This window comes from Drosophila hydei, unplaced genomic scaffold, assembly GCF_003285905.1.
Source record: "Drosophila hydei strain 15085-1641.00,03,60 unplaced genomic scaffold, DhydRS2 tig00008119-arrow-pilon, whole genome shotgun sequence".
NCBI lineage: Eukaryota > Metazoa > Arthropoda > Insecta > Diptera > Drosophilidae > Drosophila > Drosophila hydei.
The window spans coordinates 1,449,849-1,466,725 of NW_022045830.1; the positions used below are offsets into that span (position 1 = coordinate 1,449,849).

Consider the following 16,877-nt stretch of genomic DNA (forward strand, 5'->3'; position numbering starts at 1 on the left):
TTGTGGCGGCATACCGATAGGCAATACATTATTTTTGGTTGGCGTATAAACAATTTTTTTTTGCAAAAGATAACAATTGTTTGATTTCACGAATGCAAATGGATAAATTAAATCAAACTTTAACAGCAGTTAAGAACTTACGCTCAAATGTGCGCCAGTGCTTTGAGCATCTGGCCGATGGCACCGATGGCGAAGGCGTCGAGGAAAGCCGCAATAAATTTGTGCACGATTTTCAGGAAAGATTTGGAGCTATCAACTCGCAATTACGGTGAGAATATAAAAATGTAGTTATTTTACTCTTAGTTTATGGAATTTGAATGTTTTCAGTGAAGTGGAGCAGCTCATCAATGGGTTACAGGTGCCGCCGACAGCCTACCATTTGGGAAACACCACATTTCTGGCACAGGAAACATCGCAGGAACGACAAGCGCTCTACCCTCAGCTGGTAAACAGCTATAAATGGATTGATAAGGTTCACGATCATAGCATGCTTGCGTTCAACAACCTCAATCAAAATACGCTGCGTCGTTCCTACAACTATTGCTCACAGAAGCGACAGCGCTTGCCCTTCTCCTCCTTCAACAACGATCCGGAGTGAGTGTCAACAAATATTGAAATAATTTACATTTATTTACATGTTTTTATTGCACAGTCACATTGATAAGCTGCTGAGTGATATTAATCATCCGCCGCACACATCCTATAAAGTATTCCATCCATTTGGCTCCAACGCTGTGGCCATCGTCACCATCAGCAATGTGCTCAAGGCGGCAATTGTCTTTAAGGGCGTGCTCATCGAATGGGTGACCATTAAAGGCTACGATGAGACACTGGAGCACGATGACCTGTGGGCTGAGTCGCGCTATGAGGTATTTCGCAAGGTGCAGGAGCACGCCCATTCGGCCATGCTCCACTTCTTCTCGCCCACATTGCCCGATCTGGCAGTAAAGAGCTATGTAACTTGGCTCAACAGTCACATCAAACTCTTTCTGGAGCCGTGCAAGCGCTGCGGCAAATATATTGCTAATGGTTTGCCGCCCACGTGGCGCGACTTACGCACGCTCGAGCCGTTCCACGAAGATTGTCGCAATAGCTAAAAACTACACAAATACATATGTATATATATTTATAACATATTGATAAGCATAACTTTTATACTTCATTTATTTCAAAAAACAAAAAAATTATATGTATGTATTTTGAATGCAAGCGCCGCGTCGCGCGACTGAATAACTACAACGGTTTAATGCAGGTTATAATGGCCAGTTGAGGTGGCATTGGTGGGTGTTCCTACGGGCACACCATGCTGCAGACACATGCGCTCAAAGTTCTGACGCAATGTGGCACGCAGCTGTTCGCGTTGACGCTGTACTTGCTCGCGCTGGTATTGATAGGCCAGCACCACCTCTTGGGGAATGTAACAACAGTTCTCATCGTCCTTATCGTCAAAAAAGTCCTGCAATTGAATAACAATTAAAATAAGGGAGTCTAGAGCTTGATATGAACACTGCTACTAACCCACATCTGCAGCAATGAGAACTTGTCGTCCGATTGTGTCTGCTGACCATAGACCGAATCGGAGACATAACTGTTGGGTGCCGTAACATCATCAACTGAGTCTTCCGCTTCATCTACCACCATTATGTCATAATGATGATGATTGCACAGTCCGTCCGAGCAAGAAACTTCGGAGCCTTCCAGAGACGAGACTGCGCTTGAGATGCGCGAATTGGCATGAGATGCGTGTGGATCGCTGCCATAGCCAGAGTCGCGCACATCCTGCTCGCAGGGACAATTGGGCATGGGTGCTAAGCAGTCATTGCATTTTGTAGCCTTGGACACGACGTCCAGGTGCTCATCAACACACAACAACTTTTTAGCTTTTTTGCTAACAGATTTTTGCTTCTTTTTCTTCGGTTGCTTCTTCGATTTCGATTTCGTTGGTTTGTCACTTGGCGTCGGCGGCTTTGGCTCTGGCTCTGCATCTGCATCAGCATCAGCATCAGCGTCCGCACAGAGTATAACAATACCGTCGTCGTCGGCATCATCTACAACAGCATCCACAGTTGTTTCAGTGTCTGCTTCAGCCTCACCAATTACGCCGTCCTCTTCTTCCTCGTAGTCCGTTTCGGCAACGTCGTTCGCATTGTTATCGTTTTCACACAGACGATGCATATTCTTTTTCTCATCCTTCTTCTTCTTCTTCTTGAGCTTCTTCTGCTCGCGCTTCAGTTCCTTAGCTTTCTCAGCACGACTGATCTCCTGATAGAGCAGCTCCAAGTTGCTAATACCCTGTTTCTGCTCCACACGCTCATGAAAGCTGCGACAGAGCGCATGTACACCCACTGCGGCCAGCACTTGGCAGGCGCGCTCCTCTTCTCGCAGACTAACATAAATGCGACGCAAGCGCTCGTACATGATCATGCCGACGCATGTGAGCACTTCCTCCTGTGCAATTTCCAGCGTTTTCGCATGGCGTTCGCGCAGCTTCGAGTAGCTTCCATTTACCTCCGGTTCGGCACGCTTGATTAGCGCGTCAAGGAACTCAATTTTATTCGTGCTCACATGGATGTGTTCGTCGGCGACACATTTGCGTATGTGCGCATACAGCTGCGCCGCATAGCCCTTCTCCTTGGTGGATACCTCGCCAATGAGTATTTTATAGGCACGCTCGATCTGTAAAAGCAGTCATATTACCGAAAGTGTTTATTGAAGATAATTTGGCCATGTGGTTACTTACCTTTGTGCGACAGCCGGCACAAAACTTGTGCTTTTTCAGATACTTGTCGAGCACATCGTGCAATTCCTTCATCTCAATTATGGTCACCTCCGTGCGACAACTACTTTTCATCGCTGACCACACTTCACGCCATGTTTCCGAAAATGGTTTGGCACGGAACGTGTCTAACGAATGCAGCACACAGCGCGTTTTGTTGCGCAGCTTATTATCGAGCAGATTGTTCAGCACCTCGTGATGCCGATATAACAGTGTGCCAAGTGCTTGCGGCGTCTTCAATTTTTCCTCCGTTATACCCAGGGTACAATTGTCTCGCAGCTCAAGCGGATCAACCGTTCGATGTCCAGACTCAGCTAGCTGGTAAAACAAACGCTCCACCCGTCGCCGACATCCCACACACTGAACGCACTGATTGAGCACCGAAATGAAGCCGGTGCTATCAATCACAAGCGATTGCTTGCGTTCCGTCTCTGTGAGCAGATTAAATTTTCGTGAGAATTCCTCCAGTTCGCGACCCCGTATCTGTGGGCTGTCAATGACAAGTCCTTTGCTGTTCAGGTCCATTAGCATCTAGTGATCACGTAGAAAGAGAATGATTAAAATACGGACCAATTAAAGAAAGTAAGAGAACAGTGCTTGCAAAAAAATAAACCACACACACAGTTACGCACACAAAGAGAAAGAAAAATGCATTTGAAACCTGTTTTTGTTATTTTTTTCTTTTTGTCGGTGTTGCCACTTCAGCAACATGGCGACCCTATGTAAGGTGCAGCGGGGAGTCGGGCAGGTGTAGAGAATCGCCGAACTGTCTCTAAGCGGCTGTTTATTATTGCAGACTTCTAATACCATACAGAAACATCTTAACATGAAGTTTAATTAAACAAACTTGTTCATTTATGGGTGCAGTCAATGAGCATATATATATATATATATGTTTATGTACATGTATGTGTTTACTACGCACATAGGCATACAGATGCACGCGTACGTGTTATGAAAGTTTGACAATGTGTACACATACAAACACAACACCATTGCACACATACGATACAAAAATGCATAAGTATGCGGGATTTGTGAGGGGGTCATCAAATTGTTAACTTTTATGACATTTAACAGCAGTAGTTATTTTACATGAGCCTAATTTTGATGCTGTACGGATTTGCCACTTACCATTAGCTTATCGCCTGCCACCAAAGGTAAATGCCTTTTGCCCACATAGTTAGAATCATCTTCATCAGTATTATATACTCTAGTTAGTCTCGCCATGTTCTTTCCAAGACCAACGATGGCAGTTTCAGGCACTTTTTCGACGCACTTTGTAGCAACAAAACACAGCACAACGTTTGAAGCGTATTTTTAATAATATATTATACAATAATATTGTGTTCTTTACACCGTAAATCAACTTGAAAAATGATTTTTCTATGATTTCAAACACGTATGTAGGGTTCAGCAAGTCGTCCGGTCGCCATTAATAAATAGTGTTGCGTAACGAGAGACATTTGATATTTTTGCAGCACAGACACCAATGCAACATTGCGTTTTGACGTTGCCAGACCTCAGTAAAAGTCAGTCAGACTCAACAAAATGAGTTTTCTTTAGCGCGTTTTGTTGCTCGTCTTGCCTGGTTGCAAAGTTGCGTTTGAGTAATTTCCGTATAGCAACGCGTGCTTTTTATTTTGTTGTTCAATCTGGTCTTGCATTAATATACTGTGACAAGATGTCGCATCACTATGTGGTGACTGCACAAAAGCCCACAGCGGTTGTTGCCTGCCTCACGGGTAAGTCAACTATGGCGAAATGAATTGCAGCATGCATATTGTAGTTAACTTTTAACCGGCATTATTTATATGACTTACACAGTATTTTGTTAAATTGCATGTTATATTTTTAATATATTTCTCAGGAAATTTCACATCGCCGACAGACTTGAATTTGATTATTGCCCGCAATAATCAGGTGGAAATTGATTTGGTTACACCTGAAGGTTTGCGCCCTCTAAAGGAAATCAACATCAATGGCAAAATTACGGTCATGCGACATTTTCGTCCGCCAGACAGCAACAAGGATTTGCTATTTATATTGACGCGACGCTTTAATGTCATGATTCTCGAGGCACGCATGGTGGGTGATACCATAACCGTGGTAACAAAAGCGAACGGTAATGTCTCCGATTCCGTGGGCATTCTTTCTGAAGGTGGTTTTATTGCCGCAATTGATCCCAAAGCACGCGTTATTGGCATGTGCCTCTATCAGGGCCTATTCACGATTATACCATTGGACAAGGATGCCAGCGAGTTGAAGGCGACAAGCTTACGGTAAGTTGGCTAAGTCCGCTAATAGAATTATATCTTATTTGGTTGGTTCTTATGTTGCAGCATGGATGAGCTGGTCGTTTATGATGTGGAGTTTCTTCACGGCTGCCTAAATCCTACAGTCATTGTTATACATAAGGATAACGATGGTCGCCATGTGAAATCACATGAAATTAATTTGCGAGACAAAGAATTCATGAAGCTCGCCTGGAAGCAGGATAATGTGGAAACAGAAGCTACCATGCTTATACCTGTGCCCTCACCCATTGGTGGAGTCATTGTCATTGGACGCGAATCCATTGTCTATCATGATGGCAGCAATTATCATGCCGTGGCGCCGCTAACCTTCCGGCAAAGCACCATCAATTGCTATGCACGTGTGGACAGCAAGGGATTACGTTATCTGCTTGGTAATATGGACGGACAGCTCTATATGCTGTTCCTGGGCACCACCGAAACCAGCAAGGGCATTACCGTCAAGGACATTAAAGTGGAACAGCTTGGCGAGATTTCGATACCAGAGTGCATCACTTATCTGGATAATGGATTCTTGTACATTGGCAGTCGCCATGGCGATTCGCAGCTTGTGCGACTTAGCTCGGAATCTATTGATGGTTCCTATGTAATACCAGTGGAGAACTTTACGAATCTGGCTCCCATTTTGGACATAGCTGTCGTGGATTTGGATCGTCAGGGGCAGGGTCAGATAATTACGTGCTCTGGCAGCTTCAAGGATGGGTCGCTTCGCATTATTCGCATTGGTATTGGCATACAGGAGCATGCCTGCATCGATTTGCCCGGCATTAAGGGCATGTGGTCTCTTAAAGTGGGCATCGATGATAGCGTCTATGAGAACACGCTCGTGTTGGCCTTCGTGGGGCATACACGCATTCTAACTTTGTCCGGCGAGGAGGTAGAGGAAACAGAGATACCCGGTTTTGCGAGCGATCTACAATCGTTTCTCTGCGCCAACGTGGACTACGACCAGGTGCGTAAATAACTCTTAAATGCTAAATGTTATACATTTGTTTTAAATTCCATGTTATCTAAAAGCTTATTCAAGTAACTGCGGAGAGTGTCCGTTTGGTCAAGAGCTCTACCAAAGCGCTCGTTGGTGAGTGGAAACCAGAGGGTGATCGTTCCATTGGTGTCGTCTCCTGCAACAGCACGCAGATTGTTGCTGCTTCGGCGCGTGAGATATTCTACATTGCCATTGAGGATGGCAGTCTTGTGGAGAAGTGTCGCAAAACTTTGGCCTATGAGGTGGCATGCTTGGATGTAACTCCGCTGGATGAGAAGCAAACTAAGTCCGAATTGGTTGCTGTTGGCCTGTGGACAGACATATCGGCGGTTATATTGTCGCTACCCAATTTGGAGACAATTTATACCGAAAAGCTAAGCGGCGGTAATTCATTTATTTATTTCACACTCCAGTCCCCTAATCCTGTCTCACTTTTTTGTTTACTTCTTTATTTGTGTATGTAAACAGAGATAATACCGCGCTCTATATTGATGACCACCTTCGAGGACATACACTATCTATTGTGCGCTCTAGGCGACGGATCCATGTACTATTTCATTCTGGATCGGACTACTGGTTTTCTGACAGACAAGAAGAAAGTAACGCTAGGCACTCAGCCTACCACATTGCGCACGTTCCGCTCGTTTGCGACTACGAATGTGTTTGCCTGCTCGGATCGTCCGACCGTGATTTATTCATCCAATCACAAGCTGGTGTTCTCCAATGTTAATCTGAAGGAGGTGAATCATATGTGCTCGCTCAATGCTCAAGCATATCCGGATAGCTTGGCACTGGCCACCAAAAACTCTGTCATCCTGGGCACTATTGATGAAATTCAGAAACTGCACATACGAACTGTGCCGCTGGGTGAGGGACCGCGTCGCATTGCCTACCAGGAGGCTTCGCAGACCTTTGCCGTGTCCACTCTGCGCATCGATGTGCACGGTCGTGGCGGTGCGAAGCCGTTGCGCAACAGCGCTTCTACCCAAGCTCAAAATATCACCTGTAGCTCCAATATGCTGCCCAAACCGGGTGGCGGCAATTCAACGGCGGCTAATGCAGAAGTTGGCCAAGAGATTGATGTACACAATTTGCTGGTTATTGATCAGAATACGTTCGAGGTATTGCATTCACATCAGTTTGTGCCGCCGGAGACGATCTCGGCATTGATGTCCGCCAAGCTGGGTGATGATCCGAATACATACTACGTGGTGGCTACATCTCTCGTCTTTCCTGACGAGCCTGAACCTAAAGTGGGACGCATCATTATTTTCCACTATCATGAGAATAAGCTGACCCAAGTGGCTGAGACAAAAGTCGATGGCACTTGCTATGCTCTGGTGGAGTTCAATGGCAAAGTTCTAGCTGGCATTGGCAGCTTTGTGCGTCTGTACGAGTGGACAAATGAGAAGGAACTGCGCATGGAGTGCAACATACAGAACATGATTGCAGCATTATTCTTGAAGGCCAAGGGTGACTTCATTCTAGTCGGAGATCTAATGCGCTCCATTACACTGCTGCAGCATAAGCAAATGGAGGGCATCTTTGTGGAGATAGCACGAGATTGCGAGCCGAAATGGATGCGTGCCGTCGAGATCTTGGACGATGACACTTTCCTTGGTTGCGAGACACACGATAATTTGTTTGTTTGTCAAAAGGACAGGTGAGCTGGGTCGATAATCAATTAACACTGATTTTAAACGCATTTGCTTTGCTTTTGAAGCGCTGCTACAACGGATGAGGAGCGCCAGTTACTACCGGAGTTGGCACGGTTCCATCTAGGCGATACAATTAATGTATTCAGGCATGGCTCGCTGGTTATGCAGAATGTTGGGGAACGTACCACGCCCATTAATGGCTGTGTACTCTATGGCACCTGCAATGGTGCAATTGGCATTGTCACTCAAATACCGCAGGACTTTTACGATTTCCTGCACGGGCTCGAAGAACGGCTGAAGAAGATCATCAAATCGGTGGGCAAAATAGATCACACCTATTATCGAAACTACCAAATTAATACCAAGGTGGAACCCAGCGAGGGCTTTATCGATGGGGACCTCATTGAGAGCTTCTTGGACTTAAATCGAGACAAGATGCGTGAAGCTGTCAATGGCCTAGAGGTGTGTAGAAATTCCCTTTCACTATCATAAAAATAATATAAATATTAATAAATTTAATTTATTCTTTATTGCAGTTGACGCTGAACGGAGAACGTAAGAGTGCAGATGTGGAGGATGTCATCAAGATTGTGGAGGATTTGACACGCATGCATTGAATCATAGATTGTGCTGTATTTAATTCATATACTTATTGGCGATTGATGAAACTGTTTGTTTTCGATACCATGTATCCCCGTGCCCCATTCAATGCAAATCTCTCAATTGTCTATTAATAGAATTTTGTGTCTGTAATCGGTACACTAACAGTTGAACACTGTTTAACATTCATTATATAGCAAAAGCAAAAACAAAAACAAATATAACTATGGTTTTTGACGAGCTTTCAAAGTTGCGTTATTTAAATAATGTGCTTAACTATAAATATAATTAAATTGCTTGTCAAAAATGATAACTATTTTGGCTGAATCTCTATATATATAAATTAATTAACAAATACTCTTGCAGTGCTATGTAGTAAAGTTCCTACCTACTTATATAACTTACCTTTCAATCAAATGATTCTAAGTGGAGCAAATAGTGTTGGAACAACTTAAAACTCGTCTATGCTTTTTACATAGGAACAAAATCTCAATTGCATCATACTTCTATTTTATATAGTTGTTGGAATATAGAACATATCTACCATATGTTTTCTGCAAGGGTATGTGGTGTTTCGGCATACCGAAAATCCTTTTTACTATAGTTTTTTTAAGTTTTTCTCAAAAGACTTTTCGGCTTTTCAACACTTTTGAATATTGAAATTGAATTAATTGAGGAATATTTTGTATTATAATGATTTATTTTGAATGATTTTAATATAAATATATTGTTAATCTCAAATTTTAAGGGCAAATAATGAACCAAGATAATTGGAATATATAATAAAACTGATGATCCTAGTATTTTAATGCAAATAATGTGGCATAAACTTATATATATATATATATATGTATGATTGGCATATACATATATTTAAACAGTAATGCAAGAATAATAATAAATTATTTTATGATTCGGTTCAGCTCAAATCAATGCCTTCGCTTCTGGTTTAACATCAGCTGTTCAACATTTTCCGACTCATAATAAATACAAAAGTGAGCTTTTCAGTTGAACCGGTTCGGTTCAGGCTTCGGATTTTATACAGCACTTGTCGTAAGCTGCGTTTGCGCAGCGTGCTCACACACTTTACGAACTTCCAATCAAAACACGGCACAGTCTCTAGCAGAACATCTCACACACACGCACACAATTATGCTGAATGTGAATGTGTTCAGTTCCGGAACAGGCAAGCGCTGCTCTGTGCGTTGCTCACGTGCGGCTCGCAAACGTGAGCTATAATCAGTTGTATGAGGGGTAGCGGAGTGCGAGTGCGGAGTGTGTGGCGGCATTGGCGTTTCATTCATTAATACACGCACACGAACACACACGCATACATACAAGCTGCCAGCCACTGGAATGCTGCATCCACCACCAATTTCCAACGCCCGCAGGCAAACAGTTGTTTTTACTTATGCGCGTGTGAGTGTGTGTGTGCGTGTGTGTGTGTCTGTTTGAGTGGTGTTTGTGCTTGTATGCGTGTGCGCACTCGATGCGCCTCCACACGCTTGGGCAGCGCCTGCTGCCTGCGCTGCTTGCTGCGCTGCTCGCTGCGACGGCTGCTGCGTCGGCTGCTGTCTCCCCCTGGTTACTGCAGCTGAGCGCTCGGTCCATTTGAGTAGTTACTCATTCGTTCGCCGCCTGCTCGCTGGTTCAGCTGCGCTCAAGCGCCCGTCGTAGTCGTTGTCGTTGTCACAAGCGTCCTGGCCGCTCGTTCGTGATTTACACAAGCACCCACATACACACACCTACACAAGCACACACACATAAACATACGCTTAACACTTAAAGTTCGCTTTAAAAATATTTAAATTAAAACTATTTACAACTATTTGGCATGTAACACAAGATGTTGCCAACTGCTCAAGTGCCATAAAATAAAAATAAAAATAAAAAATAAAATAAATAAAAAAGAAATAAATAATAATAACACAAAAAAGGAAAAAAGTTTCGCGCCCATAAAAAAGTTTTTTGTTTCTTCATAATTTGTGTTAAGCATAAAACTCGCTCGGCCGCAACGCATTTTCGTTAATTTTCGCAATAACTAAGCGAAAATGTGCTAGCAACAATCACAATTAACATTCTATTTGACTAGCATTTTATATATATTTTGTATATATATTTAACTGCTCAGTTTTGGTTTTTTATCTGGATTAACAACGGCGGCCATTTTATAAAAATTACCCAGCGGCAAAACGGATAGCTGCCCCAAGGTGAGAACGCGTCAGCCTAGACAACATTTGCATATTGATAAGCGTACACATAACTGTTACCCTTTGGTATCCATTTGCCGTCGGCATTGAATGACTCAAAACTCTATTCGATACAGCCTTTCTTTCTCTTACAAAATAAAATGCAAGTCGGAGCACTGAAGTCGACTGCATAATACTCGCTCGCAGTCAACAAGCAGAATAACTTTAAGCAAATTGGGAGTTTCATATGACTGCTATGGATTATATAGCTTATAGAGTTATTTGTGAAGGGTTTTAAGTAATAAATCTAACAAGTTGGGTTATTCAAGTTCCACTTTGATTTGCTACTTTTCGGGTCGATCTCAGAGAAAGTCAATTGCTTTGTGTTTCCAGCTGTAAAACCGTAGAAAATGCAGTTTATCCGATTCGTCAGGCTTCAATGCGCGTAGCTATATAATATTGATATTTTAAGTTTACACGTTATGCATATACAAGTCAGATTACGTAGTATCAGGTATTTTCTCTGAACAAATTCTTATCAATCGTTCAAAACCAATATACTCCTTTTTGCACAACTTGAACGAGTACAAATATGAACAAGTGTAATTCAATGCGAATTGTTGTAGGCGACCAAGCACATAGGGTGCATTTGAAATACATTTGTATTTGCGCTGCGGTACTCAGCGGGAACGAACCTCGAGCCATTGACATCATCATCATCAGCTTCTCACAGAGAGTCTGCGCCGACTGCTCAGCTCTGTAATCGGATTCCTTGGCTGCGTTGGCGTTTGGTGACGACGCCGTTAAAAGACCAAGAATCAGAAATTATTGTTTAGCAACAATAAAATGCCTCGTCCTACCCCCGAAAAAAAGCAAGGAAAATGAAAAGAAAAAAAAAACAAAAACCAAACTGAACACCATAAAGCGCAACGCGCGACTGCCAAATGCAAATATTAAAAACAACAACAAAACGTTTTATAATAACCAAAAGGGAAAAACAGCAAATCGAATTGCAGTCAAGAGACTCCCAAAGACGACGCTCCCCGTCCCTGCCCCTGCCACTCCACTTCGTTTCGTCTGCTCTACTCGAGTACTCCTACTCGGCGACTGCAACGCCAACTGCGACTCAAAACTCAGACGCAGCCTGCACGGACCATGTCGGTCATCAGGCTAATTTTCTACGGAAACCGTTGGCAGCCCCATAAAATCATGCACATATATGACATACACACATATATATATATATATAAATACAATATATATACATATATAAATATATACATAAGTCAACGACACTTTTGATCTTTGTTAATGAACTTAATTTTATACACCTTTCATTTGTTGACGATCTTGACAATTGAATATGTCCACTTTCTATATGGTATATTCTATAAGGTCTGCTTGTAGATGATGATCTTGAACAATATTATTTTTATCATATTGCATCATATTCCATAAAGTTTTATAGTCTTATGGTGTCGATTTCGTAGCGGTTTCAATGAAATCTATAAAAATCTTTTATGTGTCGCTTTGAGTTTCTTATACTTTGATTGCAAAATTTGAGTTAGTTTTTAGACTAGATCAACTCTCAGCTCAAACTTAAACTGTTGCACTCTTAAATCTCTCAGATTTCAACAGTTTTGTTTAGAACTTAACAAATGATATTTGGATTGTACTATTAAAGCTAAATAATTTTTCTAAATTTAAATTTAAAAACACTTTTCTAGCGCTAAATGTGTTCTTCAATATACAGAATTTTGTGCAAATATTAGCAAAATCTTTATTTTTGGTCAATTTATTTAGTCTATACTTATTTTTTATATATATTTATATATTTATTTTATATTTGTTATTTTATATAGTTTTTGATAATTATATTTTGGTTGTTTTAATCAATCACATCACTACTCCCAAAATTGATATGATAATATAATATAATTTCTATAAATTAGCTTTGTGTTATATATATAAAATATATTTAAAAAAAATATATATATAATACATAAAAAATATATAAAATATATTTAAAAAAATATATATAATATGTAAAAAATATATAAAATATATTAAAGTAAATATATATTGTTCTTTGAATATATAAGATATAGATAAAATCTATTTTGGGTTATTCTCAAAAAGAATGTGGAATTGTAAGCTTTAGTTCGAATACAGTTTAAGGTTTGATTCTACAATTGAAAGGTTACTAACAAAATAAGTTCCGTCAAATTGATAAAGCTAAATTTCGGATTAAATACAGCATGATATTGAAAATATAGAATGCAATTGAATTTCTTTTCTATATATGACAAACTTATGACGTAGTTTGTTGAAGATTTATCTAGTTGCAACTCGAAGTAAATATTAAATATAAAATATGAAATATATTATTATAATATATTTTCTTTCAATGGTTTATAAATACCAGAAAGTCCTTTAAGGTTACAAATAACAAAGTTATTTTTAAAAAATCGTATATATGTATTATAATATACCATTCTTAGTTATATAGTTATTTAGTTTGCTAGAGAGAAGCTTTACTAATATATTTTATATTTTTATTTCTATCGAGAATTCAGTCGAGCTGACAATTTTTTCTCTTTAACAAATATATATATATATCTTATATAGAGCTCTGATTGTAGCCGACTTTAAAGATACGTCACTCAAGGCGTTTTCTTAAGATATATGCTTTGTGCCATCCATGCTTCTTTGTTCGCATTGCAGTATATAAATCTTGTGAAATATATATATATATATATATATATATATATATACTTTGCGCTGTGTGTATTTAATGTTGAATATGCAAATTGCGCATAGCTAATTTGCATTTATGACAACTACAATGAAGAGGAAAAGAAAAAGTATTAACTAATAATCTGGCAAGAGGTGACTGAAAAGCTGTGCCACAAGACGCGACAACGACGCTTGAAGATATGCGAGAAATTTACAATAATACTTCCAAGAAGGCAGAGTCGAGCCGACGCAAATATGCAACGATCATAAAGAGGGCACGGCGGGGGCATGGGGCAGTTGAGGGTGGTGTGCTGCGAGTCCGTTGAGATGCGTTGTCCAGTGCTATGAACTGACCATGACGAGCTCCACTCGAAGCTGGCAAAAGGTGTCGCGCGCCAAGCAAATTAGCGGCTGTATCCAATTGGAAAACGAGCCACAGACGCGACACACACACAAGCAGCTGTTGTACGTATGCGTGTGTGTGTGTGTGTCGCCTTGTCACGTGAAATCAAATCAGGCATTACAATTTTACGCTCAATCGAGAACGTAATTGAGCCGCACAGCCGTCGCGTTGTCTGCCGCAAAGTCCCAAAAACGTTTTCACACCGACTTTTCCGGCTGCGGAAAAACAACAGGCCGGCATCCGCTGGCAGCCAATGGGGCATGCAGCGCAGCCGGCGAGCGAAGCCTAAAAATAACTAACTATAAAATATATATATACATATATATATTTTAACACTAATTTCTGTATGCAATATTAACAGCTATTTGTTGATGGCCTAATTTATGCTCGAGCACGTTGTCGGATTTTCCCAGTTTTTCCCAGCTTGTCCTTTAGCTTGTTGTCCTGTTGCGTCCATTGTTTGGATCACGTAGCGACCGTCGATATCGAATGTGTTCGATCTGCGCAGCTTCTACTCTTAGCAGACGCAACTATGTAGCCAAGTGAGCAGCAGCCAAGGAGCTGAGATGCTGCCACTGTCTGCCCATGTCCTTTTATTCCGCTATCGGATAACAGCGCCCGCATTCGCGTTTCATATTTTGCCATCGCCCGAATCTTATACGAACTTGTAAGTTTTTGTCTTTTCCATTCGTTGATGTTTGCAAACAAGGGTTAAAGCATTTTGTATGGAAAATATGGGATTATTCGTTGTCTATGTGTGATCGTATGTTGCCCGATATCGATCTCTGGCCATATAGGCATGGGAAAATTATGATTATACGCCGTTGACCCCTTTACACTGAATACAATTCATAATTTTTTTGTTTTTGTGGTCTTTAAACTGTTTTTTATTAATTGTAAGTCCAACAAAAAAACCAAGATATGAGAAACAATAGCAATTGATCGGCTTGAATATGCGCTTTGTAAAGGTTTTTCATTATTCAGAAGAAATTCAGATTGTAAAGGCTTATATATAAATTTTTTTATTTATTTATGAATAGCTTAATTTTATATTTATTATTTATAATTAATATTATAATATATTTATTATATATATTATTTATAAAATATTAATTAGTAATAGAAATAATAATTACAGATTCAATTCCCTTTAAAATATAGCTTTAGACAAATCTCAATCAGCTTCCTTTTTTGGTCCAACATGTTAAAGAACTCATGTTTAAGGTATACTCATAAGGCTTATGGTATATTCCAGTCGTATACTCCCCTCAAGAGCTCATCGCTGGCTCTTTTTTAAACTATTGTATTCTAAGTTTGCTTGCTATCTACCAAGACTTTTGTCTTATAAATGAAGTCAAAATACTAAATCTTATTCAGTTTTGTGGCTTGTCTCGATGGGCTCGAAACAACATATATTCACTTATTTATCAAGAAAAAAAAACAAATATCTGTTCTCATACAGTATTGTACTATCATCTATTCATTCAATGCATTATCGAGCTGAAAATGGCGCCACGATGATTCAGTTAGCCTATCAGGTGCTATGCTGGTGCATACGTCTATACAAACACATATACAGTAGAGGTATATATATATATATGTACATAAAGTTCTTTTACATTTTTGCACGTTATGTGCTGATAAGCCAAGAAGAAGAAAAACAACAAGACTGAAGAGCCAGCAGCATTACAACAACAACGCCGACAGCTGAGCCGAGCAAATTGTGCAGCGCGTGCAAGAAATTTTGAACGTCACCAGCGAGCGATTAGCTCATCGACGTCAACAACAACAACAACAATTGAACCAAAACATTGTAACAGCCAAAGAGAAAAAACACAAAAAAACTCCAAATCAGCAACAGCAATAATATTCATAACAACAACAACAACAAAGCAGTAGCAGCAACAGCAACAACACAAAGCTTTGCACATATCGAAAACACGTGCCACAGCTCCGGCACACGGTGCACAGGTGCCTAAACATATGTACGCGTGATCGGCCATAAGTCAGATCAATGAATGAAAACGATAGCGCAACGAGCGAGTACAAAGTGTTTAAGTAACAACAACAGCAACAACAACAGCAGCAAGTGCTTTGAGCATAACAAAAGCCCGCTAAGAGTTGAGCTAATGCAACAATGCGCGACTAACTGTATACCCTGTAGCTCGACTAGAAGTTGTTCTAACATATCTAACTATAGACATTCCAATTTGTCATATATATCAATATACTTTTTAAACATATTTGTTCTGATTTATTAATGATAAAGTGATTGAGTGACTTAAGATGCTCATTGACTGGGAAATAAGTTGGGATTGATTGATTGAAATGCTTGATTCAATGACTGACTGCATGATTGAACCATTACTGCTTGGTTGATTTAGACAGTTGCTGACTGATGAGAGACTGACATTTATCAATTGCTTGATTGATTGAATGACTGATCAAGTGACTACAACATGATTGATTGACTGATTGATTGAGGTGTTTTACTCGCTGACTGGTGGAGTAAGTAATTATTGCTTTAGTCACTTAATGACTGATTGACAGATTTTGTGAACAACTGACTGACGACAGTTTGATTGACAGATTGACAGATCGAAAGACTACTTAAATAATATATTGATTGATAGTGTGAAAAGGAGGCTGGCTAACAGCTTTATATTAAATAGTTGACTAGCTGATTTACTGATTGATCAATTACTGAATGATTTTATCTAATTTATGACTGAAGGAATGATTGATTCAGTCAGACAATTATTCAGTTCATTTCATCAGTCAATCAGTGAGTGGACTAATTTAATTTACTGAATGATTGAATCCACTTAACAATTGAGTGATCGAATTTACTGTATGATTGACTGACAGACTGATTGACTGAATCCACCTAATGATTGACTGACTGCATTTACTGTATGATTGAGTGACAGACTGAATGACCATTTAAGAGAGGGACTGCTTGACTGAGGGCGTGTTGAAATCATTGAGGGAATGAGCTAGTTAGCTCTCTTGGACTAATTTGTTGACTGATGGAGTGACTGATGATCCATGCACAGTCCAAGCTGTTAGAATTAGACCCTTCTATTTCTTACTGCTGGAAGTCCTTTGCCTCACCTAAACACAAACTTAACATACCCTATACTTCCTACCATTTGTGATAGGTGCATAAAAACTTCAAAAAGCTGATTCAAGTATAATAGTTTATTATTGTTTTT

General features: G+C 40.2%; 3 protein-coding genes across 3 annotated transcripts; 2 read left to right on the top strand and 1 right to left on the bottom strand.

The window, feature by feature from the left end:
• Positions 1-12: 12 nt before the first annotated feature.
• On the top strand, positions 13-1,165 carry LOC111594634 (mediator of RNA polymerase II transcription subunit 27). The gene is made up of 3 exons (XM_023308029.2): positions 13-268; positions 328-594; positions 653-1,165. Exons 1-3 carry the CDS (start codon positions 93-95, stop codon positions 1,095-1,097), a joined length of 888 nt encoding a protein of 295 aa, XP_023163797.1. The 5' UTR covers positions 13-92; the 3' UTR covers positions 1,098-1,165.
• A 12-nt stretch (positions 1,166-1,177) lies between these two features.
• On the bottom strand, positions 1,178-4,213 carry LOC111594633 (gametogenetin-binding protein 2-like). Its single transcript, XM_023308028.2, has 4 exons — positions 3,911-4,213; positions 2,741-3,307; positions 1,519-2,676; positions 1,178-1,456 (listed from the first exon to the last, which is right to left on the bottom strand). The coding sequence occupies exons 1-4, from the start codon at positions 4,004-4,006 to the stop codon at positions 1,244-1,246; spliced, it is 2,034 nt and encodes a 677-aa protein (XP_023163796.1). The 5' UTR covers positions 4,007-4,213; the 3' UTR covers positions 1,178-1,243.
• Positions 4,214-4,291: 78 nt separating this feature from the next.
• Positions 4,292-8,568, top strand: LOC111594632 (DNA damage-binding protein 1). The gene is made up of 7 exons (XM_023308026.2): positions 4,292-4,521; positions 4,647-5,058; positions 5,119-6,043; positions 6,109-6,460; positions 6,545-7,739; positions 7,800-8,196; positions 8,271-8,568. The coding sequence occupies exons 1-7, from the start codon at positions 4,461-4,463 to the stop codon at positions 8,349-8,351; spliced, it is 3,423 nt and encodes a 1,140-aa protein (XP_023163794.2). The 5' UTR covers positions 4,292-4,460; the 3' UTR covers positions 8,352-8,568.
• Positions 8,569-16,877: the final 8,309 nt, after the last annotated feature.